Genomic DNA, 27,617 nt, shown 5'->3' with positions numbered 1-27,617 from the left:
ACTGATTTAGAGCAGGGCATGTTCAGGGCCAACATAAGAGTTATAAGAAACGATAGTCCTGAAGGACGAGGATGTAAGGAAATGAGTCCTTGGTCACTGGAGTTTATTCAAACAAAAGTTGGCCTGTAACTGAGGAGACCGCAGCAACATATTAGTATCTGAACTATGCTGCATTTAAGGGCATTTCTTAATTTTATAATTATACGTCGCTCGAGCAAAATACTCTACTAGGATGAGTGATTATAAAGGCAGTGTCTAAAACACGAAGCAAAATAAATTACAGACTCTCCTCCATCAGGATTAATTTGAAGAAGTCCAATCAATTGTTACTTCAGTTGATTATGGTAGCATTTGTGTGAATTTGGTGAACCAAGCATCTCGACTGTGTACTAATTACAACTAGGGCACACATAAAATCATTTTTCATCAGAAAATAAGCATTTATTAAGCTTATATATTTTAGGTTCAGCAAGAACACTATATGTAGACACTAGGGAATGTGAAGCAGAGAGCATGCAAAGTAAAATGTATAAATATTATTACAAAACAGAAAACAAACTTAGGATTACCAAAGGGGAAAGGGGGGGCAGGGATAAATTAGGAGTTTGGGATTAACAGAGACACACTACTATATATAAAATAGATAAACAGCAAGGATCTACTGTATAGCACAGGGAACTATATTAATATCTTGTAATAGCCTACAAGGGACAAGAATCTGAAAAAGAATATCACTTTGCTGTACACCTGAAACATTGTAAATCAACTATACTTCAATAAAAAAATTTATAAATAGTAGACATCTTATAAGCCCCTGAGGCATCTACAAGCAAATGAGGAAATATCAAATCCATACATAAAACAGGTACAAGTGTAAGACCGGAGAATCAGCTGACGACATAAGTCCTAGGAGACCAGAGAGAATGATAGAATGAGCAGAAAGGAACGGAGGTGAAGAGGAAAAAGTCTCTTAGATCCGTGCGAACAGAAAGCCTGCCTTTGAAGTGTCCCTGGAAAGCTGCTTTCTCGTCTACCGATGTATACTACCTGCTCATTCTTTCCTAAAAAGGAGACCAGTGTTTCTTCCACCTGGAATGCACTGTCCCTCAGCTGTCCGTAGGCCTTGCCAAACCCTTCTCTCCTTCAGTTCTCATCTCAAACCCTATCCCTTTTGAGAAACGTTGCCCAAGCGCCCACGACCTAAGCACATACTTCCATTACTAGCTTATTAACCAGAATTATTCCTTTGCATATCTATTTTCCCACCTAACTAGAAGCTACTTGAGTTTGGGAACCACATCTTTTGTCTTTGTGTTGAGGGCACCGAAGACAATGCCTCTACCACGTTGAGAGTAAACGCTTTTTGAACAAATTGAAAGAACTAACAGAATGATATCCTGCTGCATGACCAGAAGGCATCCCTAAATGAATCTTTAGGGATGGGTGTTGCAGGTCACACGTGTTGCAGATCACACGTGGGTTGCAGATCACAACCACGACCTACCTATTCTAGATCAGTCTGGAAGACCGTAAATGAAAAATCAGCATTTTCCTACAACAGAAAACTGTGTTTGATACAAAAGCCAGACGATGTAGCAAAGTGAGCTTGTGGGACAAAAGTCCCCCCACCCTCCCCACCTCCACCGCCTACGCGCGTGCCACAAAAGGTGCTTTGATCTGAGAGTAGCAAGTGTTCCACTCCACTTGTCCTTAGACTTAGACTAACAATTAGACTGACAATTCCCAGAGACAACTACCCGAGACTCAGCATAGCTGGGCACCCAGGGCCATTCCAGATTAGGTTAGAGCCCCATCCTTACTCTAATCAAGCTCTCTGCAGTCTCTCCACATAAAGAATGTGCAGAGTGTCGACTAGGCCAGATAACATGCTTGGAGCTAACACAAAAGAGAAGGAAACATGATCCTGTACTTAAGAAAAGCAGAGTGACAGCATTAGAAATCCATTTACCAATCTATCTTTAGTGTCTCTATCACTAGAAAAGTAAAACTGAGAGGTGCCTTTAATGAGTTTAATATTGCAAATACAACAATCACAGCACGGATACAACTACACATTTTTACCATGCCTTTTTAAAAAAGTTCAGCTCAGTGATTACAACTCCGGATGCAGACTACCTCAGATTTATTTGATCCTTCATTACCTCTCTCCTCATGTCTAAGACTGAGATATGAATAGTACCTCTTTCACTGGGCTATTGCATGAATTAAATGAGAAAATACACGAAAAACAGTAAAAAATAAATAAATAAATAGTGGTCCACACATAATGAGAATTAAACATTTTAGTAGATATTATCTATTAGCTTTTTTAACTTTTAACATCTGCAGTGCAAGAGGAGTAGTTCCAAGAGGAATTGAGGTTCATGAAGGTCAAACACCAAGTTCAAGCTTCTACCACTTTACAACATTAAAATCCGGATAGCTTGCCTCCGACACTGCCTCACCCCCTCACGTAGTCTAAGCTTCAGAAAAACCCGAATCAACAGTTATCTCTGATAGAATGTTTTATTTTCTTCCCAGACTTTTCACGCAAAAGCAATCTCACCAAGCTGATGTTTTGAAAACTCTTTCCATTGCTCCTGCTCTCCTCCTCCAAAAAAGGGCAATGCTGTTCAAGGACTTTATCACAGAGAGAGAGGCAACAGCAAGAGCAATTCAAAAATGCTTTTGTTCAGCTGCATAGCACAGGGAGATCAGCTCTGTGCTTTGCGACCACCTACAGCGGTGGGATAGGGAGGGTGGGAGGGAGATGCAAGAGGGAGGGGATATGGGGATGTATGTATACGTGTAGCTGTTCACTTTGTTATACAGCAGAAACTGACACAACACAGTAGAGCAATTACACTCCAATAAAGACGTTAAAAAAAATTAAATTCAAAAATTAAAAATACAATAGCTAAGGGGAAAAAAAATGTTTCTGTTAACACTGTTTCATTGTAGAAATTTCTCACCAGATGTAATTATCTAAGATGCACTATTTCTTCTCCTTTGCTTTGGAGTTAATTTATTCCTTAATTAATTCTCCTTCTGTCATGTGTTTATTTGGAAACTACTCGTGAAAAACAAGAGGTTATTCTCAGGACTACTGTCCACAGGGCAATAGAATGGCCCATGGCTGAGAACCAGCTTCTGTGGTGGTCACACATCTGCGATGGAGGTCATGAGATGAAAACCAAGGGACACAGGCATTCCTGAAAGATCAGCAAGTGTTTTATAATATGATTACAGATTAATCGGTAAGCTCATCAATGTAGGACTGCTGACACGTTCAGTTAAAACAAAGTTGTGATTTTGCTTTAACAATACAAAGTTCTCTTTCCGAATCACCATTAAATATGTGTCTTTTTAATGGAGCAATATGTACCAGGCTCAGTATTTCAATATGCAAAGAGCCAACGCTTAGCAGTTTATAATAATTAAAGTCCATGGATTTAATGTAATAGAAGTGCTTTTACAGGTCTGAGAAAAATGCAGTTGAAAACTTACAGAGTATTTTTCCAATGAGTGGACTTGGAAAATCTAAGAATATGTTCCAAAAACACCTGCAGTAAACTCTAAGTAAACGTTGATACTCCAGGCGGGATAGCAGTGGGACTTTGAACACTGAAATTGTGCTGTCGCTATTTTTGACATCACCACCTGGTATATTATGGAAATCCCTCTGTTACTAGTGACAAAGTCTTGATTCATGCCAGCTCCTTGACTTTACATTCCCACAGAGGGAACTGTAACACAGGGGAAAATACAATAGGCAGAACACCTTCAAAAATTACGTTCCAAACACAGACCAGATTTCCTTCCAAGCGGTCAGAATGGCAAAGCATCTTGAGACACTCGCCATCACTTCATAGGGTCGAATTTGCAAGGCACACATCCCAGGGGCTAGCCAGCCCCTCCCAAGCACTGTGCGTCCAATTTGGGTAGCTGCCATTAGGTTCACAATGAGCCCTCAGAGAATACAAACCATGCAGTGAAGCTTTCCCAGTGTGGAAAACAGATGTGATGGAACACGTAATCTACTATTTGTTCAGAATTTTTCTACAAAAAAGTAACTTTCCATGGAAATAAAACCACCATGTGCATTAAGCACATATTACCTATGTTGACACAGTCGTTTTAAGGAATATTGTTTATACAAGATTTAAAGAAATGCGACAATAAAGACAGGTTGGTACCATCCAGTGAACTTCAACTGTTATCAAAGTTTACTTATCTGGCTCTCACTTTTTGTTTCCACCTTGAAGAAAGGCTTCAAGCTCTTTTTTCTGAGATGCTTCCAGGAATTTTAAAGTTCGTTAGCCTTTTTATAGTCTCCAAGGATGAAAATTATTTATGACCTTCTTCTTTCCAAGAAGAATTCAAGGTGACCTGTAATGACACAAACAGGAGAACAAATTAAGACATGAGTACTTGAGTAATTACCACCAACCAAATAAATGGTTTTAAGTGGACTCAAATTTTATTTAAACCTCTGCTCTTCTCCTTTCTATTATTAACTGACTCACTGTTATTGGGATTACAAGGTCCCTGGCCTTCAAGAACTCACAGCCTGAGTCAGAATGAATATGTCGTCCATCTGATTACCCTGCCCTGACTCTTTCTTTTCAAGTTGGATGTCATCCACTGTGGCCTTTTTAGAACATAATCGTGGTCATGTCATTCCCTTAATTAAAACTTTTAATGTCTTTTTTATCTCTTAAAGAAGAAAAATTCAAACTCTTTAGCATAGCGTATAAAAAACTTAGCATTGCAGCCACAGTCCTTCTATTTTTCCTCACCCTGCTAATCCCTACAGGGCACTGGGTACCCTGATAATATTGAACAATTTGCTGCTCTTAAAGCAAAAGTGCATTTGCCCATCTCTGTCTTTGTGCTCTTTTTTCTGCCTGAAAACTTCCTCTCCCTTCCTCTGCCTGATAACTGTTCACTTTCTCTTCAAGATCAAGTCTAAATGTTACTTCTACTTGGGAGCCTGCCATGACTCACCTGAACGTGCTCCTTCACCTGTGTTTTAGTATAAGTACATGTACACTTATCTCAAAATTTGATCCTTGTTATGTTTCTTTGTTCCCAAGAGACTACAACTTCCTAGGAGAGAGTGGGGATACATTACTCAGCTTAGGACAACCTAAATTTGAGAATAGCACCTTGTATAACGAGCACTGATTGAAGTTTGCTGAATGAATGATGGCTGGCTTAGCCGTTCTCATGACCTCCAACACTTTTTGAACATTAACTATGTGCTAGCCAGTGAGTTAAGTGCTTCACATATGTTATCACTTAATCCTTAAATAAATTCATAAACCAGAGACTACTTAATCCCTTTTTACAGATGAGAAAACTGAAGCTCAAGGAATTAAAATAACTTGCCTAAATTCATGCAGCTAGTGAGAGAAGGGGCTGGTTTGATTCCAGTCCTATGCACTGAATGCTTATACTACTTGCTTTTGTACCTGCCAGTTCTGTTGAAGTAATGAACAGTTAACAGGAAAACCATGAATGACATAGTTCTATTTGCTACAAATAATATGGTACATAGCCCTCTGCCCTAAATTATCGCAAAGGACCACAGAAATAAATACTAATCATTTTTTCTTAAATTAAGCTACAGCCCTTAGCTCTTCCCACGCTTACCCAACAGCTTTTGGACCTTGGTTAACGGTCAAAAAGGATAGGAGTGCCTTTTTATTGATAGGACTAAATTTATCATATTATGTTATACAAGGGACTTCAGGGCCACAGAAAAATAGGGATTAGTTAACTGTGGCTCTGTTAAATCCTCAAGAGGCATTGTCAAAAATCAATATCCAAGGCACTAAAGGATGCGTTTTTAACAGGTCTGTTGGTGTCAAGTTATCCCTGGAGTCATTGTTTCTCAGGTGTCACTGGCAACCACTAATGCACACTGGACCAGATATGCCACAGACCTGATCTTACTGTCAGAGACTGCAATTCAAGCCAGTTCAGTTCCATGATTTCTCTTGAAAGTTAATTCATGGGGGGAAAAGGAGCGAAGAGCAGATACAGGCTGATTCAGTGGGCAAAATACCATCTCGTTCCCGTTCTAAGTACCTGCTAAGTCTAGCTGGAAGCAAAGGCATTCCTGAGATGGAAGACAGACCCTTGTCGAACGTGCGTTTCTTACGATGAGAAACCTGACATGTCTGATGATGCCAGTCTCCCGGAAAAACGTGATCCAAGGGCTCCTACATGGTCTGCATAGCAGTTCAGCCTCAGTGATAAGGGATGAGAACACCAAAATGGCTAACCTTGCTATTCATAAAGTCCTTTGTCACAAAGGAAGAAAATGAAAGTGTCTGCCTATCTGAGTTGCAGACCACAGGTGTTGAGTGCAAATATTTCAGGAAAGGGAGGGATAGAAATCAGGGTTACTGAAAGCCGTTTATGAAGGTTTCTGCCATGACTAAGGAGTCCTTTGTCTGGAACGTCCCTACAAAATCATCAGGACTGAGTCATACCGTTAATGGGAATGGCAGTGTAAATCTTTGACCAGAGCATTTTTTGTGCTCATGGCATGTAAGAATCAGTGGCTTCTGCAGATTAAACTGAGAAAACTGGCATTTGCTACCCTCCATTACATGATTTCCTAAGTCCAGATTAATCTCTGACCTTCAAACATGGGCTCCAGTCAACTCTTTTCATGTAAAATATTCCCAGATGTGCTGTAGGCAGTGTGGTCCAAAAAAAAAGTGACTAATCCTTTCTGCAATAACAATATGATTGGCATCCTTTATGGGCAGACAACTCATGTGATGGGAACAGCTTGAATTCCTCAGGCAGTTTCTCAACAACACATCACCTCCAGTTTCAGTTTAAAATCCAAGCCAATCTGGGATTTGGTACAGCTAACAGTGCCGCTTGATCAATCTGAACAGGAGGGTCACTGAGGTCTCTTCCCATCACAACTTTTAGAACTGGCTTTAGGTAATAACATGGGTTCTAAGGTAGCAGATGGTTTAAAGTACAGTCGAATTTGTACAGCACTCTTCCGGGCTTATAAATAATCTCTTAATTAAAAGAATGAAACAAAGCAATCAGCACTGCATGTGTGATAAAACTATTAAAGGTGTAGGCTTATTCTTAGAAAACAGCCCCAAAGCGATATGGGAATAGCATTGAATGCAAAGGCAAACCCATGGAGCTTATTATCAAGTCTCCTAATTCCCAGGACAGCAGCAACGGCTTATTTTTCAAATGTATACAGTTCAGCTTTGCAGATAGCATGTTTCTTGGACAATCACCTTAGTGGGAAACTTGTTTCTACTGGACACTAGACGTACATACGCCTTTTTGTCTTCTGCTGAAAAAAAAAATGTTTGGCACTGTGTCACCACAGAAGGCATGACGTTTAAAATGGATACATCATGGATAACCTGAACGGGAAGAGTGACCCCAGGATGTGGGAGTTCACAGGTGACTCTGAACTTTCCAATTCACATTCCCTTTTTCCACAACCTCAAAGAATAGACTACCCGAGCTCTTTCCCATAGTTTACATTCTTTTTTTCCCCATGATCAAAGCATCACTGAAATGAAGCATGACACCTGGAATTCTAAAGAGTCCCTGTGACTTGCTAAAAAATGTCGGGAGAAGTAAATCTCCCCAATAAAGTGGTCTTTAACTCAAAATTCCCAACGGTGAATAAGGATGGTTTGGATGCCTACAGTAGCATCACTTCACAGCTGACTACTGATTACGGGAAAGACATTCCCAAGAAAGAATAAGAACTGAGCAACTGATGTGAGCGCTGAGTGTGTCTGGTTGCTTACGTATCTTGTACATAACGCATTTGTCTCCAGAAAAACCTTACCTTATCAGCAGAGCTAGTAAGCGTTCATCTGATGAAGTCTTCCCTTAGGTTTATATGATTCCTACTTTAGGTTTATGTGGTTTGAGGACTAAGGCTCCATGGTAAGACCTTAGTTTGTCTTCCTTAAGACAAAAAGGCACCTTTGTAGCTCAAAGGAAATTGGTGCAATGGCCAGATCCCGTTGGGGTGATATTGACTTCCTTTTGTATATTCCTAGTTAGTTACGCAGAGATAATTTGGAGAAATTGGTTTTAATGGTATGAAAACCTTTGCTTCAGCTACCTCAAGATCTAAGCCAATTGTCTATGTGTCCTCTCATTTTGGTAACTTGACAAGGATTAATGAAGAATCCACACTGCACAGAATATTGTTTATAGGTAGTGTTTGAGAGGAGCTTTACACTGCTTGCTGGTGGGTAGCTGGTTTGGGGGCAGGGGATTTCCCACAGAAGCTATCCTTGCAATTAGGAAAGGTCACATGAAAGAGCAGGAAGCTATCAACTCATTTATTTAACAAACAATATGGAGCCTCTCTCTGCAAGGCATCGAGGAAACAGAGATTAACAATGTTCATTCCCTGTTTTTCAGAGTTTTCACTCCAGTAGAGGAATTAGTGAATGATCTAGAAGTAACCACACACTTTGATTAGTGCCATGAGGGAAATACATAAAGGAGTGACAGAGTCTCAGAAGATGGGCACACAACTTGTCCTGAAATGACAAATCAAGGCAGGTTTCTCAGAGAAGGGGCCCTTGAATGGATTCACTGAACAGACAAGTGGTAAAGGTCATTCTAAGCACAAGGAACAACACATGCAAAGGCGCATAGATTTGAGGACATAACTATATAGAGAAACTATATAGAGTTGAGTTCATTTGGAGGGGAAAATAATGGGAAAATGGTAGCAGAAGTTCAACAGCGTGTACCATGGGTTTGGTGGACAACTCTTGCTGGTGAAAGCCATCTTAAATAACTCCAGCTTAAAACCGTGAAAATGGGACAAAGACAAATACACTCATTTCAGACCATAGCATCTACTGGAAAATGGAATAGTAGCCGGCCAAGCCTAGCACCTTAAGCATTTCTCCTCGAGTCAAAAAAAAAGTAATACATGTGTGACTTGAGAGGTTACAGTGAAAACATCGCACAACATAGTCTGGAATAAATTCAAACCACCCAGAAAGTGGATACCCCAAGGTGTTTGAACATAAAACTATAGTACACGCTACATGCAGAAAGGGTGTCTGCAAAGCTTGTGTGTGGCCTCTCAGGCCCTAGGAAACAACAGGCTCTGCCGTAAGGTCTTGGCGTTTCTCACATAAATCATAAAGCCAAACCCGATCATGATATTTATAGCTCGAAGCTTTCAAACTCCCAGCTGAAATGTCCCCTGGTTTCTTAGATAACTGTTCTTACCTCTCTAGATGGTCAGTCAGTAAACAAACGTCTATGGAACCATCTCAAAGTATAGACTGACAAATGAAAAAGTATACTTTTTTTTTTTTTCTGTACGCGGGCCTCTCACTGTTGTGGCCTCTCCCATTGCGGAGCACAGGCTCCGGACGCGCAGGCTCAGCGGCCATGGCTCACGGGCCCAGCCGCTCCGCAGCACGTGGGATCCTCCCGGACCGGGGCACGAACCCGTGTCCCCTGCATCGGCAGGCGGACTCTCAACCACTGTGCCACAAACGAAGCCCGAAAAAGTATAATTTTGATAACAAGGAATGATTGCTCATGGTCCTCCAATCAAGGAGTTAGTGCCTTGAGAAGTGAAAAAAGACAGACATACTATAACTTGAAATATATCGTTGCTATATTATAATGAGAGGAATCCCATACAGCAGAGGCTAAGAGCTTGAATTACGGAATGGATCGAATAAGTGTGGGAAGTGGAGCATACTGTCAGATGCCTGGGATCAGATCCTGTCTCTATCACCTAGGGGCTCTTCAGCAGGATCCCTAGGTGCTCTGTGCCTCAGTCCCTCAATCTGTAAAATGGGATAATGGTAGTATCAGCCTCATAAGATTGTTATGAGGATTAAAAAAGATATATCTACAACAGTAGATCTAAATTTTTTTGGTGGACTTTTGCAACATTCAACTTTGCATGTGTATCCTCATTTTTTCCCCTAGTTTTCTTAGCCTTTCTTCACTTGTGTAATTTTAACTTAAATCCACAAATATACATCTCTCCCTATGTAATACCACCTTATTGCCAGAGAAGGAGCCTAGACTTTTGGAAAAATCAAGAGACTGGGCTCTAATCTTAACATTTTGCTTATTGGTTGTGTAAATTTTGGAAATTCACTTCACTCTGTGAGCTTCAGTTTCCTCACCTATAAAGCAAAAGGCTTAGATTATCTTCATGGCTTCTTCTAACTCTAAAACGTAATGATCTTATAGCTTATTTATATCTTTTTCCAAAGTCTTTGATAAAAATTTAATCTCACTTGACCACCTCATACAGACTTTCTTCCAAGCTGTTCTCTTTTAGTATATTTAACTTTTTCATCCAATTCCTATCATTTTCCCTTTTTCACAAGAGTCCAAGTAATGTCACCAATACCTGTTGAAGTCACAGGCCATGGCTACAACTCCTCCCTAAATGGTTCAACTAATGTTGAAAAGACTCTAGTGAGGGGCTTCCCTGGTGGCGCAGTGGTTGAGACTCCACCTGCCGATGCAGGGTTCACAGGTTCGTACCCCGGTCCGGGAAGATCCCACATGCCGCGGAGCGGCTGGGCCCGTGAGCCACGGCCGCTGAGCCTGCGCATCCAGAGCCTGTGCTCCGCAACGGGAGAGGCCACAACAGTGAGAGGCCCGCATACGGCAAAAAAAAAAAAAAAAAAAAAGACTCTAGTGAAACTGATTCTTAGTGAATCCATGCTGATTCCTTGTAACTGTCTTGTTTATTTGTAGTGAAACTGATTCTTAGTGAATCCATGCTGATTCCTTGTAACTGTCTTGTTCATTTCTAGTGAAACTGATTCTTAGTGAATCCATGCTGATTCCCTGTAACTGTCTTGTTCATTTCTAAGTTCCTGCTTGCTCTCTACTGGAAAGTCTATTTTAGAAAATTACCAAACTGTATCATGGTTATTGATTTATATTTATTCCTGATTTATACTTGCTGAATTTGCCCTTACTCCTCCATTTTTACCCTCTGACAGTCCTCCCGTTATTGGTTTCTCAGAAATTATTAATAACGATTATCTAATTTAATCTGCAATATCTTCCAGAACTCAGGACTGGAGGCAAACTTAATTGATTATGGGCTTCTCTTTTGGTCTTCTCTCCTACTTGGGTGTGAGAGAACTTTTTCATATATTTGCTTCACCATTTCCAGGTTAGGAAACATTCTCACTTAAGAGCAAGAAAGACACTGGGCAGTGTCTTTCTTTCACTCTTGTGGAACCAGCTCTCTCATCCAGCGATTCTATCTCTTCTCACCACACCTTCTCCAAAAATGTAATTAAAAAAAAAATAACAACAACAAAAATCACTCTATTTTCACATTCTGTGCTTTAGTCTCCCTAATCCTCACAGGTTCCTGCCAATCTTTTACGTAGTCCACGAGGCTGCCCCAGGACCTAACACACCTACAGCTTTCATCCTCTCACTAGTCCTTTCAACATTCAAACGCCCCATTGGAGCCTAGCAACCCAGTGACTTCTTTGGAGGTCTTGTCTCTTCTGTCTTATTGAGACTATTATGTCTTGTCTGAATTATTTTCTAAGTCTTCATATTGCTCTTAAGCTAGATACCTTTTTATTAGAGTTTCTAACCACGAGAAGTATATCTCAACTTTTCAAGTGGTTTTTTCCTAAAGGATATAACTAGATCTTTTTTCCTTCCTCCACTCCTACTAAAACTATAATTGGGTAACTTTCTGCCAAACATCCACATTATTTCCCCATCCTAAAACAATCTTTTATTTTTAAAATGATGTCCAATGTAGGAGTCCCCTTATTTCTTCATGGTTTCACAGAAGAAACCATATGGCCAGTAAAGTAAGTCAGGAACATTTCAGACACCCAGTTTTTAGGCAAATGACACAGGAAACACCCAGCTGACAATTATCTGGCTATCCCCCAACCCTAGTTTTAAGTTTTATGTTAAAAACGAAGCTCCTAATAGAATTAGGTGATCCATGGAGGAAACCACAACACTGCTTCGGTTCCTCCCTGCTGTCTTTCTGTGTTTCAGACCTCAGATTCGAAGTCACACAGAAGGCAGCAGACAGGAGGTTATGAGAGGACAGCCGGGGTCCTTAAGGTCAAAAGACCTGCTTCTGAATCTTGATTTTGCCCTCACTTTCTAATCCTATCATTATGAACAAGCTTCTTCATCTAGCAGAACTCAGTTTGTGCATCTCTAAAATGGAGAAAACAATATTCATCATAAAAGGCAGTTGTGAATATCAAAGGAGAAAATATACACATAAATACCCAGTACATTAGCAACTGGTTTTACAACAGTATAAACATTTTGAAAATGCACAAACCAAACAAAGAACTTTATTCTTCTCTAGAAATCAGGTTGGGGTGGGTGAGGGAGGGAAAGGAAGGGAGATTTATAATCTGCTGATTTCTGTAGTATTTACTTTTTACATTAAGCATTTTTACTCTTGTAATCTAAGGAAACTAGTTTTAAAGTGAACAGTTCACCATGACAAAAGGACTTCAACACTTTGTTCTATCATTCATTTGCGGCACATGTATTTCTAATGTAACTCTGAACATCATAATTTTGACTATATGATTGCTCCATGCTATTTAATATAGGTAATACAACTGAGATTATACTTACTTATGAGTGTTCCATTCTCATGTTTAGCTCACTAAATATGCCTCCTTTTTCTAAAGTAGGCTGTAGTTTCCTCATTAAACACACACACATATAACTATTCTTTTAATTATTGAAGTAGAGTTGATTTATAAAGTTGTGTTAGTTTCAGATGTGTAGCAAAGTGATTCAGATATATATGTGTATATATATTCTTCTTCAGATTCTTTCCCATGATAGGTTATTACAAGATATTGAATATAGTTCCCTGCGCTATACAGTAGGTCTGTATTATCTATTTTATATACAGTAGTGTGTATATCAGATAACTACTCTTAAAATGATGGCAATAGTTGCAGTTTTATTCTAACCCACCATCTTCCCACCCATGCTGCAGCTCACTGTGCTCCTTCGCAGCCCAGAGAATCTTCTCCATATTTCCATCACTCTATGGTTACTTCACTGTCTTGTACAGTCTGCCTTGTTTGTAAACTGTTCTCAGATATCCTGGAGGGGTAGAATGAAGCCACAGGACCCTATCCGTCAAAAGACAAGAACTTTTTTCTTCAGCAGCTTTTCATGACTCATATCCCTCCGGGAGAAAAAAGTTTCAGCAGTTTAGGACCCTTTCACTGTGTTTCCTAGATGCCAGAAAATGATGTCTCTGGGCATTTTTCAGGGGCTTTCATTCTCTGCCTCCCTGAGGGGTTCAGGTCCTGATGAATAGAACCTGAAGATTAGAAAACTGTAGCATCCAGAAGAGATGGCCTGTCCAGTGTCACCCAGAAACTGCAGAATCAAGCCAAGCGCATGCACAGACAGGGCTCTTATCACCAGTCTGCCACGGTGGTACTTGCATCCGAAAGAAGCCAGGTACTCAGTACAGAAGTGATGACAGTGCTGGCTCAGCGCCATCTCAATCAGGCTAAGTAAACAAGCAACACCTCCCTGTTCAAATGAACCAATAGAGGTCATTTTGTTCAGGGTGTCTAGGCGTGAGAAAAGAAAAAGTAAATGGCATACTAGCCTTCATCCATCCACTCACCTCCATTCCCCAAAATTCACTCACATCCTAGGATATATATTAAAAAAGAGTCTTTACCAAATGCAAAAAGTATCTGGATCCTAAATTTGCATTATATTGTGTGCTAAGGTGCCAGATTTTCCTGCTGTTCTCTTTGTAGTTACGTGAGAGGTACCAGGATTTGCAAAGATATGGAAAACATTTTTGACAGCTCTAGGCTACATTAAGGGCTGGTTTTAATAGCAGGTCTGATCGCTAAGAACATGCCACGTGGCTGTGTATGAATTTGGCTGCTGGTTTCTGTTGCCAGATGAAATGATGATTAATCAGGACTCAGCTGTGAGTTGTTTGATAGTACTTGTGCTCTTTGCTAACAGCTGCTTATTTCAAGCTGTGCTTCCTACACGTCAAATATAAACCTGAAACCACAATTTCCAGAAGGGAAATTTCGAAGTACGCATAGAGTATATTGGAACATTCAACGTTGTTTCCAAATAAAGTCCACTTAGTATATTATGTAACTAAAGTCAGTGAAAAGATAGAAATGTTCAGAATACATGAGGTAGGTAGCCAGGAAAAACAAAAACAAACTTGTTATTAGATTTACATATAATCTGTGTATATATTTTAAAATGTATAAATTTCACAAATACTCTAAGTATAAAATGCTCCTCGATACGCTAGTGCCACTTTCCTTTTTTATTCTGTAATAAATAAAGTGAAATATTTTTTTTCTGTAATAAATAAAGTGAAATATTATTGACAGGTAAATAACAATTTTACATTCTTTATTCGAAATAAGTAAACATTTTAAAGTAAATGGTTCTTTTTTTGACCAGGTCCTCGACACTTCCTTATTTGCCTTTTAATCAAAAATATCATAAGAATAGCATTTGTATCCTTGGACTACGTATACTCCAAACAGAAACAAAATGTTGAAAAGGCAAAGAAAATGTTGGTCAAGCCCGTCAGAAGTTTAGAAAGGTATATGCCTAAAATTTGGCATGCACCAAAAAAAGGATATATTTTTTTTGTTTTGTCTTAACCTAGATAATAAATGTCTAATGTGGACTGTCCATGTGGCATACAGTTCCCAAATTAAACTCTTTCAGAGACTGCTGTTTTTAGCAAAAGAGGGGGAAGTGAGAATTAGACAACACCCAGCCTCTTTCTATACAACCGCAGCCAAGTTGTCTAAAAACGTAATTGGGCCAATTCACTGTAGTTCATTGTTAGACTGAGTTATAAGAGGACCCCAGAAACTTAAAACAACCTCACTGGGACACCTGAACAGGATTGATCCTGGTCCAGCGTCTATTATAAAGTCTAGGAGAGAAAGAGGAGTGCCCTTCCCATTTCTCTGTCTTTTCCCCACCCTTGAATGACATGTTTGGGACCTACTCCCTAATACTCCAAATACAGAATCCAGGGAAGTATCTGGCAAAGCGTCCAGAAAAGCTTAGCGATCTAGAGGTGAAAAGGGAGCTGGGTAAAGGCCTGCTATCCTTTATCTTTCATGTGCAGTCAGTTCCCTCCGGGTTTCTAAAAATGGTACTTCCCCTGTCTCCCTCCCCCAGGTGGCCAACCTGCTGAGGCTGTTCCAGATCCCGCAGATAAGCTACGCGTCCACCAGCGCCAAGCTCAGCGACAAGTCGCGCTATGATTATTTTGCCAGGACCGTGCCCCCCGACTTCTACCAGGCCAAAGCCATGGCCGAGATCTTGCGTTTCTTCAACTGGACCTACGTGTCCACTGTGGCCTCCGAGGGCGATTACGGGGAGACAGGGATCGAGGCGTTCGAGCAGGAAGCCCGCCTGCGCAACATCTGCATCGCCACGGCGGAGAAGGTGGGGCGCTCCAACATCCGCAAGTCGTACGACAGCGTGATCCGCGAGCTCCTGCAGAAGCCCAACGCGCGCGTCGTGGTCCTCTTCATGCGCAGCGACGACTCGCGCGAGCTCATCGCCGCCGCCAGCCGCGCCAACGCCTCCTTCACCTGGGTGGCGAGCGACGGCTGGGGCGCGCAGGAGAGCATCGTCAAGGGCAGCGAGCACGTGGCCGACGGCGCCATCACCCTGGAGCTTGCCTCCCAGCGCATCCGCCAGTTCGACCGCTACTTCCAGAGCCTCAGCCCCTACAGCAACCACCGCAACCCCTGGTTCCGGGACTTCTGGGAGCAGAAGTTCCAGTGTAGCCTCCAGAACAAGCACAACCACCGGCGCCCTTGCGACAAGCACCTGGCCATCGACAGCAGCAACTACGAACAAGAATCCAAGATCATGTTCGTGGTGAACGCGGTGTACGCCATGGCCCACGCCCTGCACAAAATGCAGCGCACCCTCTGTCCCAACACCACCAAGCTCTGCGACGCCATGAGGATCCTGGACGGGAAGAAGTTGTACAAGGATTACTTGCTGAAAATCAACTTCACAGGTAAGCGAGGAGCCTTTAATCATCTTCTGTGGTGCGAACAGTGAATCAAAGAGGAATCAAATACCTCTGCCCCCGACTCAGAAATCTTTTTTTTCAGACCTACACAAGGGGCTCAAACTGTGAAATATTCCAAGATGCGATACAATGGCTTTTTGATGTTCTTACTTATTTTTGAGTGAATACCTTGGCTGGTACACCACATGAAATTGAAAGGCCCCCTAGGCTGCACTGGTATGTGGTAGCTGGACGCGGGCCATGCTACATTTATTCTCTTTCTTGTGATTAGCTGTAGGATATGACACGTGTGATATGGGCATTTAATCTTCTTTAGCAGAATTGACAACTCTCTAAGGAACATGAACTTACAAGCTTTCCTTCTGGGTGATTTGACCAAAAGAGTCTCATAACTTTCTCAGTGGGGGAGATAAAAAACGTCACTCTTTTCCCAGAGCCTAATTAGGGAGGGAGAGGGAAAGATACTCAGAGCATGGTGATTCCAGGCATTCGAGTTTATGTCTTCTGCTGTACAGCAACATTTCCATGTCAGTATTAAGGGCTGTGGATTTTCTCAAATGACGTTATGAAATGAAACTGTTTTCCTGGGAGCTTGACTTTAAGCAAACTGAAGACTGATGGAAGTCATTCTGATACAGACGTGAAATTCCAAAGGTGTATTCAAAGTGGCTATTGCTGCAACTTCATTTCTTTATAAATATGGTCTAAACATTTCTCAATATAGCACTGTGTTTTGATGCACTACTAATATATAAAAAGCAAGAAATCTTTAGAACTTCATTCTCTTCTAAGGTGCATGTGATATCAGTGCATTAAGGTACTAGTTTGGGGGATTTTAGCTTAATCCTAAATCCTAAAATGGTAAGTAATATTATTGGGCACAAAAGATTTTGATGCCAAAAATATTACAATGATAAAATGCTTTCATTGTCTAAATTGCTAATCATCTCCCATGCCACTAGGGCATCATTCTAGTCTGCAGAGTCTGTTTCAATTGATTTATCATCCAAGACATGAAAGTTTGTATGCTCAAATCATACTATCATTGGAGCAAGTGGCAGTTCTCACATCTCCCTTACAGATTTGACTCAGAAGTCAAATGGCCTGAAAACTCACTGGTAGTACTGAGAAAAGACCTCATGACAATTGGCTCCTATTCTAGAACTCTAACCCCTAAACTAGTCTTGAAAATAAGCACAAAAATTACCAGACTGCATTTTTGCACATCCTTTCTTCATTCCACCCAGAGGGAGCCAAAAGTAGCGGAGATCAGTATTCCCTGCTATTCATCTGATGGATACCATCTTTATCATTAGAATGACCACTGTAAATGTTAAGATTAAAACTTTCCTGTGCCCTGTACTCCCACAGGTATATTCCATATAGGAATGTGTGTGTGTGTGTGTGTGTGTGTTCCATATATTTATTTATTTATTCAGGATTTATCTCAAAATCCCAGATCATTTCACACTGACATCTCCAGAATATAAGATTGCACCACAGTGTCAGTAAAAAAGAATATCTTTACTCTAAATATAAATGAACTCTCAGGTATCTATAAATAGCATCTACAATGCACTTAATTCTTAAAGATGAATAAGATTAGCACCGTTCTCCCCTTTCAGACTAACCTTGGGGTAACCATTTATATTTATGCACCACAAGTATTAACTCTGTTATTGTAGTTCATTACTCCTTAGGATGCAAATATACAAATACATCCACTCATCAACAGCTAATAAAAAGAAACCTCTTGGATTTCAGAGAGCCTTTACAAGGTGTTTTCTGTAAGCAAAATATTTTCCTTCATTTCACTGACTGAGTCTTAAATGGCAAAGAAAAGTGAAGAAATAAGGCCATTATTTGGATAAATAAAACAACAGGATCTTCTTTCTTTTTTTATTTTTGAATTTTATTATATTTATTTTTTTATACAGCAGGTTCTTATTAGACATCAGTTTTATACACATCAGTGTATACATGTCAATCCCAATCGCCCAATTCATCACACCCCCACCCCCACCACCACCACCACTTTCCCAGCTTGGTGTCAATACGTTTGTTCTCTACATCTGTCTCTCAAATTCTGCCCTGCAAACCGGTGCATCTGTACCATTTTTCTAGGTTCTACATACAAGCGTTAATATACGATATTTGTTTTTCCCTTTCTGACTTACTTCACTCTGTATGACAGTCTCTAGATCCACCCACGTCTCAACAAGTGACACAATTTCATTCCTTTTTATGGCTGAGTAATATTCCATTGTATATATGTACCACATCTTCTTTATCCATTCGTCTGTCAATGGGCATTTAGGTTGCTTCCATGACCTGGCTATTGTAAATAGTGCTGCAATGAACATTGGGGTGCGTGTGTCTTTTTGAATTATGGTTTTCTCAGGGTATATGGTATACTATATGTCCAGTAGTGGGATTGCTGTATCATATGGTAATTCTATTTTTAGTTTTTTAAGGAACCTCTATACTGTTCTCCATACTGGCTGTATCAATTTACATTCCCACCAACAGTGCAAGAGGGTTCCCTTTTCTCCACACCCTCATCAGCATTTGTTGTTTGTAGATTTTTTGATGATGCCCATTCTAACTGGTGTGAGGTGGTACCTCAGTGTACTTTTGATTTGCATTTCTCTAATAATTAGTGATGTTGAGCAGCTTTTCATGTGCTTCTTGGCCACCTGTATGTCTTCTTTGGAGAAATGTCTATTTAGGTCTTCTGCCCATTTTTGGATTGGGTTGTTTGTTTTTTTGTTATTGAGCTGCATGAGCTGCTTATAAATTTTGGAGATTAATCCTTTGTCAGTTGCTTCATTTGCAAATATTTTCTCCCATTCTGAGGGTTGTCTTTTGGTCTTGTTTATGGTTTCCTTTGCTGTGCAAAAGCTTTGAAGTTTCATTAGGTCCCATTTGTTTGTTTTTGTTTTTATTTCCATTTCTCTAGGAGGTGGGTCAAAAAGGATCTTGCTGTGATTTATGTCATAGAGTGTTCTGCCTATGTTTTCCTCTAAGAGTTTGATAGTTTCTGGCCTTACATTTAGGTCTCTAATCCATTTTGAGTTTATTTTTGTGTATGGTGTTAGGGAGTGGCCTAATTTCATTCTTTTACATGTAGCTGTCCAGTTTTCCCAGCACCACTTATTGAAGAAACTATCTTTTCTCCATTGTATATCCTTGCCTCCTTTGTCATATATTAGTTGACCATAGGTGCATGGGTTTATCTCTGGGCTTTCTATCTTGTTCCATTGATCTATGTTTTTGTTTTTCTGCCAGTACCATACTGTGTTGATTACTGTAGCTTTGTAGTATAGTCTGAAGTCAGGGAGTCTGATTCCTCCAGCTCCACTTTTTTCCTACAAGAGTGCTTTGTCTATTTGGGGTCTTTTGTGTCTCCATACAAATTTTAAGATTTTTTGTTCTAGTTCCGTAAAAAAATGCCATTGGTAATTTGATAGGGATTGCATTGAATCTGTAGATTGCTTTGGGTAGTATAGACATTTTCACAATACTGATTCTTCCAATCCAAGAACATGGTATATCTCTCCATCTGTTGGTATCATCTTTAATTTCTTTCATCAGTGTCTTATAGTTTTCTGCATACACGTCTTTTGTCTCCCTAGGTAGGTTTATTCCTAGGTATTTTATTCTTTTTGTTGCAATAGTAAATGGGAGTGTTTCCTTAATTTCTCTTTCAGAGTTTTCATCATTAGTGTATAGGAATGCAAGAGATTTCTGTGCATCAATTTTGTATCCTGCTACTTTACCGAATTCATTGATTAGCTCTAGTAGTTTTCTGGTGGCATCTTTAGGATTCTCTATGTATAGTATCATGTCATCTGCAAACAGTGACACTTTTACTTCTTTTTTTCAAATTTGTATTCCTTTTATTTCTTTTTCTTCTCTGATTGCCGTGGCTAGGTCTTCCAAAACTATGTTGAGTAACAGTGGTGAGAGTGGACATCCTTGTCTTGTTCCTATCTTAGAGGAAATGCTTTCAGTTTTACACTATTGAGAATGATGTTTGCTGTGGGTTTGTCGTATATGGCCTTTATTATTTTGAGGAAGGTTCCCTCTATGCCCACTTTCTGGAGAGTTTTTGTCATAAATTGGTGTTGAATTTTGCCAGAAGCTTTTTCTGCATCTATTGAGATGATCATATGGTTTTTATTCTTCAGTTTGTTAATATGGTGTATCACATTGATTGATTTGTGTATATTAAAGAAACCTTGCATTGCTGGGATAAATCCGACTTAATCATGGAGTGTGATCCTTTTAATGTGTTGTTGGATTCTGTTTGCTAGCATTTTGTTGTGGATTTTTGCATCTATATTTATCCGTGATATTAGTGTGTAATTTTCTTTTCTTGTAGTATCTTTGTCTGGTTTTGGTATCAGGGTGATGGTGGCCTCATAGAATGTGTTTGGGAGTGTTCCTTCCTCTGCAATTTTTTGGAAGAGTTTAAGAAGGATGGGTGTTATGTCTTCTCTAAATGTTTGATAGAATTCACCTGTGAAGACATCTGGTCCTGGACTTTTGTTTATTGGAAGATTTTTTTTTTTTTTTTTTGCGCTATGCGGGCTTCTCACAGTTGTGGCCTCTCCCGTTGCGGAGCACAGGCTCCGGACGCGCAGGCTCAGCGGCCATGGCTTATGGGCCCAGACGCTTCACGGTATGTGGGATCCTCCCCGACTGGGGCACGAACCCGTGTCCCCTGCATCGGAAGGCGGACTCTCAACCACTGCACCACCAGGGAAGCCCTGTTGGAAGATTCTTCCTCACAGTTTCAATTTCACTACTTGTGATTGGTCTGTTCATATTTTCTATTTCTTCCTGGTTCAGTCTTGGAAGATTATACCTTTCTAAGAATTTGTCCATTTCTTCCAGGTTGTCCATTTTATTGGCATAGAGTTGCTTGTAGTAGTCTCTTAAGATGCTTTGTATTTCTGCGGTGTCTGCTGTAACATCTCCTTATCCATTTCTAATTTTATTGATTTGAGTCCTCTCCCTCTTTTTCTTGATGAGTCTGACTAATGATTTATCAATTTTGTTTATCTTCTCAAAGAACCAGCTTTTAGTTTTATTGAGCTTTGCTGTTGTTTTCTTTGTTTTTATTTCATTTATTTCTGCTCTGATCTTTATGATTTCTCTCCTTCTGCTAACTTTGGGTTTTGTTTGTCCTTCTTTCTCTAGTTCCTTTAGGTGTAAGTGTAGATTGTTTATTTGAGATTTTTCTTGTTTCTTCAGGTAGGCTTGTATAGCTATGAACTTCCCTCTTAGAACTGCTTTTGCTGCCTCCCATAGGTTTTGGATCGTCGTGTTTTCATTGTCATTTGTCTCTAGGTACTTTTTGATTTCCTCTTTGATTTCTTCAGTGATCTCTTGGTTATTTAGTAATGTATTGTTTACCCTCCATGTGTTTGTGTTTTTTACAGTTTTTTCCCCTGTAATTGATTTCTAATCTCATAGCGTTGTGGTCAGAAAAGATGCTTGACATGATTTCAAATTTCTTAAATTTACTGAAGCTTGATTTGTGACCCAAGATGGGATCTATCCTGGAGAATGTTCCATGCGCACTGGAGAAAAAAGTGTATTCTGCAGTTTTTGGATGGAATGTTCTATAAATATCAATTAAATCTATCTGGTTTGTTGTGTCATTTATAGCTTGTGTTTCCTTATTAATTTTCTGTTTGGATGATCTGTCCATTGGTGTAAGTGAGGTGTTAAAGTCCCCCACTATTATTGTGCTACTGTCAGTTTCCTCTTTTATAGCTGTTAGCAGTTGCCTTATGTATTGAGGTGCTCCTATGTTGGGTGAATATATATTTATAATTGTTATATCTTCTTCTTGGATTGATCCCTTGATCATTATATAGTGTCCTTCCTTGTCTCTTGTAACATTCTTTATTTTAAAGTCTATTTGATCTGATATGAGTATTGCTATTCCAGCTTTTTGTTTTGTTTTGTTTTTTGTGGTACGTGGGCCTCTCACTATTGTGGCCTCTCCCGTTGTGGAGCACAGGCTCCGGACGCACAGGCTCAGTGGCCATGGCTCACAGGCCCAGCCGCTCTGCAGCATGTAGGATCTTCCCTTACCGGGGCACAAACCTGTGTCCCCTGCATCGGCAGGCAGACTCTCAACCACTGCGCCACCAGGGAAGCCCAACTCCAGCCTTCTTTTGATTTCCATTTGCATGGAATATCTTTTTCCATCCCTTCACTTTCAGTCTGTAAGTGTCCCTAGGTCTGAAGTGGGTCTCCTGTAGACAGCATATAGATGGGTCTTGCTTTTGTATCCATTCAGCAAGCCTGTGTCCTTTGGTTGGAACATTTAATCCATTCACATTTAAAGTAATTATCGATATGTATGTTCCTATGACCATTTTCTTAATTGTTTTGGGTTTGTTTTTGTGGGTCCTTTTCTCCTCTTGTGTTTCCCACTTAGAGAAGTTCCTTTAGCATTTGTTGTAGAGCTGGTTTGGTGGTGCTGAATTCTTTTCACTTTTGCTTGTCTGTAAAGCTTTTGATTTCTGTATCGAATCTGAATGAGATCCTTGCTGGGTAGAGTAATCTTGGTTGTAGGTTCTTCCTTTTCATCACTTTAAGTATATCATTCCACTCCCTTCTGGCTTGTAGAGTTTCTGCTGAGATACCAGCTGTTAACCTTTGGGAGTTCCCTTGTATGGTATTTGTCATTTTTCCCTTGATGCTTTCAATAATTTTTCTTTGTCTTTCATTTTTGCCCATTTGATTACTATGTGTCTCGGCGTGTTTCTCCTTGGGTTTATCCTGTATGGGACTCTCTGCGCTTCCTGGACTTGGGTGGCTATTTCCTCTCCCATGTTAGGGAAGTTTTCGACTATAATCTCTTCAGATATTTTCTTGGGTCCTTTCTCTCTCTCTTCTCCTTCTGGGATCCCTATAATGCGAATGTTGTTACATTTAATGTTGTCCCAGAGGTCTCTTAGGCTGTCTTCATTTCTTTCATTCTTTTTTCTTTATTCTGTTCTGAAGCAGTGAATTCCACCATTCTGTCTTCCAGATCACTTATCCGTTCTTCTGCCTCAGTTATTCTGCTACTGATTCCTTCTAGTGTAGTTTTCATTTCAGTTATTGTATTGTTCATCTCTGTTTGTTTGTTCTTTAATTCTTCTAGGTCTTTGTTAAACATTTCTTGCATCTTCTCGAACTTTGCCTCCATTCTTTTTCCGAGGTCCTGGATCATCTTCACTATCATTATTCTGAATTCTTTTTCTGGAAGGTTGCCTATCTCCACTTCATTTAGTTTTTCTGGGGTTTTATCTTGTTCCTTCATCTGGTACATAGCCCTCTACCTTTTCATCTTGTCTATCTTTCTGTGAATGTGGTTTTTGTCTCACAGGCTGCAGGATTGCAGTTCTTCTTGCTTCTGCTGTCTTCCCTCTGGTGGATGAGGCTATCTAAGAGGCTTGTGCAAGTTTCCTGATGGGAGGGACTGGTCGTGGGTAGAGCTGACTGTTGCTCTGGTGGGCAGAGCTCAGTAAAACTTTAAACCACCTGACTGCTGATGGGTGGTGCTGGGTACCCTCCCTGTTGGTTGTTTGGCCTGAGGCAACCCAACACTGGAGCCTACCTGGGCTCTTTGGTGGGGCTAATGGCAGACTCTGGGAGAGCTCACGCCAAGCAGTATTTCCCAGAACTTCTGCTGCCAGTGTCCTTGTCCCCATGGTGAGGCACAGCCACCCCTCGCCTCTGTAGCAGGCCCTCCAACACTAGCAGGTAGGTCTGGTTCAGTCTCCTATGGGGTCACTGCTCCTTCCCCTGGGTCCTGATGCACTCACTACTTTGTGTGTGCCCTCCAAGAGTGGAGTCTCTGTCTTCCCCAGTCCTGTCGAAGTCCTGCATTCAAATCCCACTAGCCTTCAAAGTCTGATTCTCTAGGAATTCCTCCTCCTGTTGCCAGACCCCCAGGTTGGGAAGCCTGATGTGGTGCTCAGAACCTTCCCTCCACTGGGTGGACTTCTGTGATATAAGTGTTCTCCAGTCTGTGAGTCACCCACCCAGCAGTTATGGGATTTGATTTTACTGTGATTACACCCCTCCTACCATCTCATTGTGGCTTCTCCTTTGTCTTTGGATGTGGGGTATCTTTTTTGGTGAGTTCTAGTGTCTTCCTGTCATTGACTGTCCAGCAGCTAGTTGTGATTCTGGTGTTCTTGCAGAGGGAGTGAGAGTATGTCCTTCTACTCTGTCATCTTGGTTCAGGCCGAGAGCATCACCCAACAGGATCTTCTTTTTGTCTCCTCGTTCAGTTACTGACTTTGATTCTACAATTTAGTTTGGCTGTGCAGACCTGACCACAAAGTGCTATTTTCACCTTCTCAATTTGCTCAAAATTGCCAATCATTCTCCATCTCTGAAGAGAATAGAAGGGTGAAAAAACAGACTCCAGCTACAGAAAAGAGGGAATTTAGACCAGCCACCAGGTACATATGCATAGCAGTGAGACTTGGACTAGAAAATGCCTTACTACTGGAGGATACTGGGACAATGAATTAGCTAAATATGTATATTAAATAATAAGGCTAACCTAGTCAGCTATTGAAAAGCATGTCTGTTTTACATTTTTTTTCTGAAGTAGTATCTCTGATTTTCTAACTTGAATATTGAGGTAGTGGACTAGGCACAATAGTGAATGCTTAGCAAACACTACACAATCTTTGCTCAGATCAGAAAAGTCCTCTTCCAGCCAGCTGCCTGTAGTCCATGCATTTACTCCAGGATTCTTCTGACAGACAGTTATAGCCAATGCCCTTAGAGCTCTAGCCCTCTCAGGATGGAAGAGCTAAGCCTCCTGAGAATACTCCTCTGTCCCTTGGTATATCCCTACTAGCAAGTTCCAGCAATGGCCACCATGAGTATTCCTTGAAGTTAACCCAATATGAATATTCCTTTTGCAAAAGAGATTTGGCAGAAGTATGCTTTGCTAAAGATTCTTCTAAACAGTAAATTCTCCTGGCGTAAGATCTAACGACCTCTCTAGACTCATCTCCTGCCACACACCCAGCATTCACCCTTCCTTCCATTAAGGAACTACTTGTAGTTCGCCAAGCACGCGCCCTTATTTTTGCCTTTGTGCCCTCTGTCTATGCTGTTTCCTCCACCTAGAACACTCTCACCCCAGCCCCTTCTGCCCTATCTAGCACCTTCACTTATTCCATCTCAACTGCTACTACCCTGGTCCAAGCCAGCAACACCTCAACACTGCATCCCTAGAATACTCTCCAAATTGATTTACTCTTAGCCACCTCCAACACAGCTGCAACACAACAGCCAGGATGCCCTTTTATAGTGTAAGCCAGACCGAGTCACTCCTCTGTTCAAAACCTCTTAGGGAGTTCCCCCATGTCACTCACAGTCAAAGTCAAAGTCCTTACAGTGTTCTACAAGGTCCTGCCTGATCTGCCCTCCCCCCACAATCCCTTGCTGCTCCTCTTTCATCACCTTTTACTCTCCCTCTTGCTCACTTCACTCCAGCCACCTTTGTTTCCAAACTTAGGGCTTTCCCACCCCCAGTTCCCTCTGATTGTAATGCCCTTTCCCCAGACATCTTACTTCCGTCAAGCTTTACTTAAACCTCAGCCTCTTATTGAGACCCACCTGGCAATCCTTCTTAAGACTGCAACTCACTGCCTCCAACCCCACCACATGTGCCCTATTTCCCTTTAACCTGCTCTACTTTTATTTACTCCATGATTTTTTCACCTTCTCTCATACCACATGAACGTTTTCATGTTTATTCTTTATTGTTTGATCTTCACACTTGAATATAAACTCCATGAAAACAGAAATTATTGTCGGTTTTATTCACTGATGTAGCCCAAGCATAATAGATATTCAGTAAATATTTGTGGATTATAAATAGCTCTTAACACCCAAATTCGTATTTCCTTCTCTATCTCCATTACTAGATTGTGAGCTTTTGTCAAGGCAGAGAACATATGTTTCATCTTTGATCTCAAATACCCAACACATTTTCGGGTACAGAGTTGCACATTATATCAATGTTTACTGAAGGAATACAGAATGAGAAAAACAGTCGATACATTTATAATGTGATTCTTTTTGTGAAAATTAAATGTGTATGTTTTTTTCATTAACAAATGAATTTCAAGAAAGAAAAGTATATGCCTTCTAGAATGGCTGGCTTTTTTTTTAACCTAAGCACCGTCCATTAGTTATGTTCTATCTTCGTATTTGAGGCAAAATTAAAACCAAAGAGCATTAGCAGTGGATCTCTTGTTTGTCCCTGTTTTATAGATGAAGCCCCCAAAGTGAAGGTGATTTGCCCAAGATCATCATCTGGTTAGTGGCAGGGAACAAGGTTGAAATCCAAGTCATCAGACCCAGTGCTGCTTTTGTACGTAACCCAAGAACTCTGGGAAGTTGAGGACTTTGATCCCAAACACCTAACACAGTTTCTGACATACTCTCACTATTAATGGAATGTTTATTAAAGGAATGAAAGACGATCAGTAAATAAGTTCAAGATGGGTTTCTTCTGTGCTGCTTTTTATTATCCCTTTAATGCTCCTGGGACACTTTCTCAATTATTTGGAGCTAAGGTGATTCATAAAACACCCAAACTTTGGAAGGTGAGCCTCAGACTCTACACCTTAGGATATTAAAAAAAAAAAAGCTTCAAAGCATTTTTTATTAGTAAAATTTCTCCATCTGAAAGAGCCACGTCATCTTGAATTCTAAAATAAATATTTAAATGAGAATTATGTTTCGTGGCACGAGACTTTTCCAAATTATTTTGAATAAAATTCCATGCACTTATCATGTAAAAGGAAAGCTTAAACTACCCAAGGCAGTTCCAGGCAGAGGAAACAGAGAGGGCTATTAAACTTTTAAAGAAATGCAATGTCACTGTCATTTTATGTGTTCACAGTACAATATAACCTCTCTCACTTTTTATTCTGAGACGAGTTCCAGAAAATGGAATAGACTAAAATCATAGAGTTACAAAAGGCCTTCCTGAAAGATGAACTTGCTTCTACTCCTCACTTGACAGAGGTGGAAATTCAGGATGTCAGCATTAAGATCTTCACTTACTGAAGCACATAAAAGTGAACTCAACTGTCAGGTGACGTGGTAACCAGAGTGCACCCAAATGAAAAGAAATAAGAAAGCACTCCCACTTACTGTGCAAACTGCCAGAGGTGCTCCAAGACACAGCCGGCGTCGAGGATGCATTATCTTAGGAATAACACTCAGAACGTTCCTTTGCGTGATTTGCAGGCCTGGGTTAAAATGGTTGAGAATGGAAAAACTGAGAATTTTACACAACAGGAGATTTATCCAAGATCACATAGTAAATAGGTGACAGAGCAAACCATAAGGTCCTGAATGTAGCCAGTGATTCCAAAGGTAAGTTTAGACTTTATGCTGGGACCTGGGGACCCAACAGTTAACAAGACAGACGGGGTCCCAGCTTCAGGGAGGTTATACCAGC

General features: G+C 40.5%; 1 protein-coding gene across 2 annotated transcripts in view; it reads left to right on the top strand.

Moving 5' to 3' along the window:
• GRM3 (glutamate metabotropic receptor 3) overlaps window positions 1-27,617 on the top strand; it is a 104,454-nt gene that overhangs the window by 5,475 nt on the left and 71,362 nt on the right. For both annotated transcript variants that reach the window (XM_060156159.1, XM_060156158.1), the window contains exon 2: window positions 15,238-16,093. In XM_060156159.1, the coding sequence (XP_060012142.1) occupies window positions 15,238-16,093 (856 nt within the window). The remainder of the gene's footprint in view (window positions 1-15,237; window positions 16,094-27,617) is intronic.

The sequence above is a fragment of the Lagenorhynchus albirostris genome, chromosome 8 (genome assembly GCF_949774975.1).
Source record: "Lagenorhynchus albirostris chromosome 8, mLagAlb1.1, whole genome shotgun sequence".
NCBI lineage: Eukaryota > Metazoa > Chordata > Mammalia > Artiodactyla > Delphinidae > Lagenorhynchus > Lagenorhynchus albirostris.
This window is presented reverse-complemented; position numbering and strand designations above follow the sequence as displayed.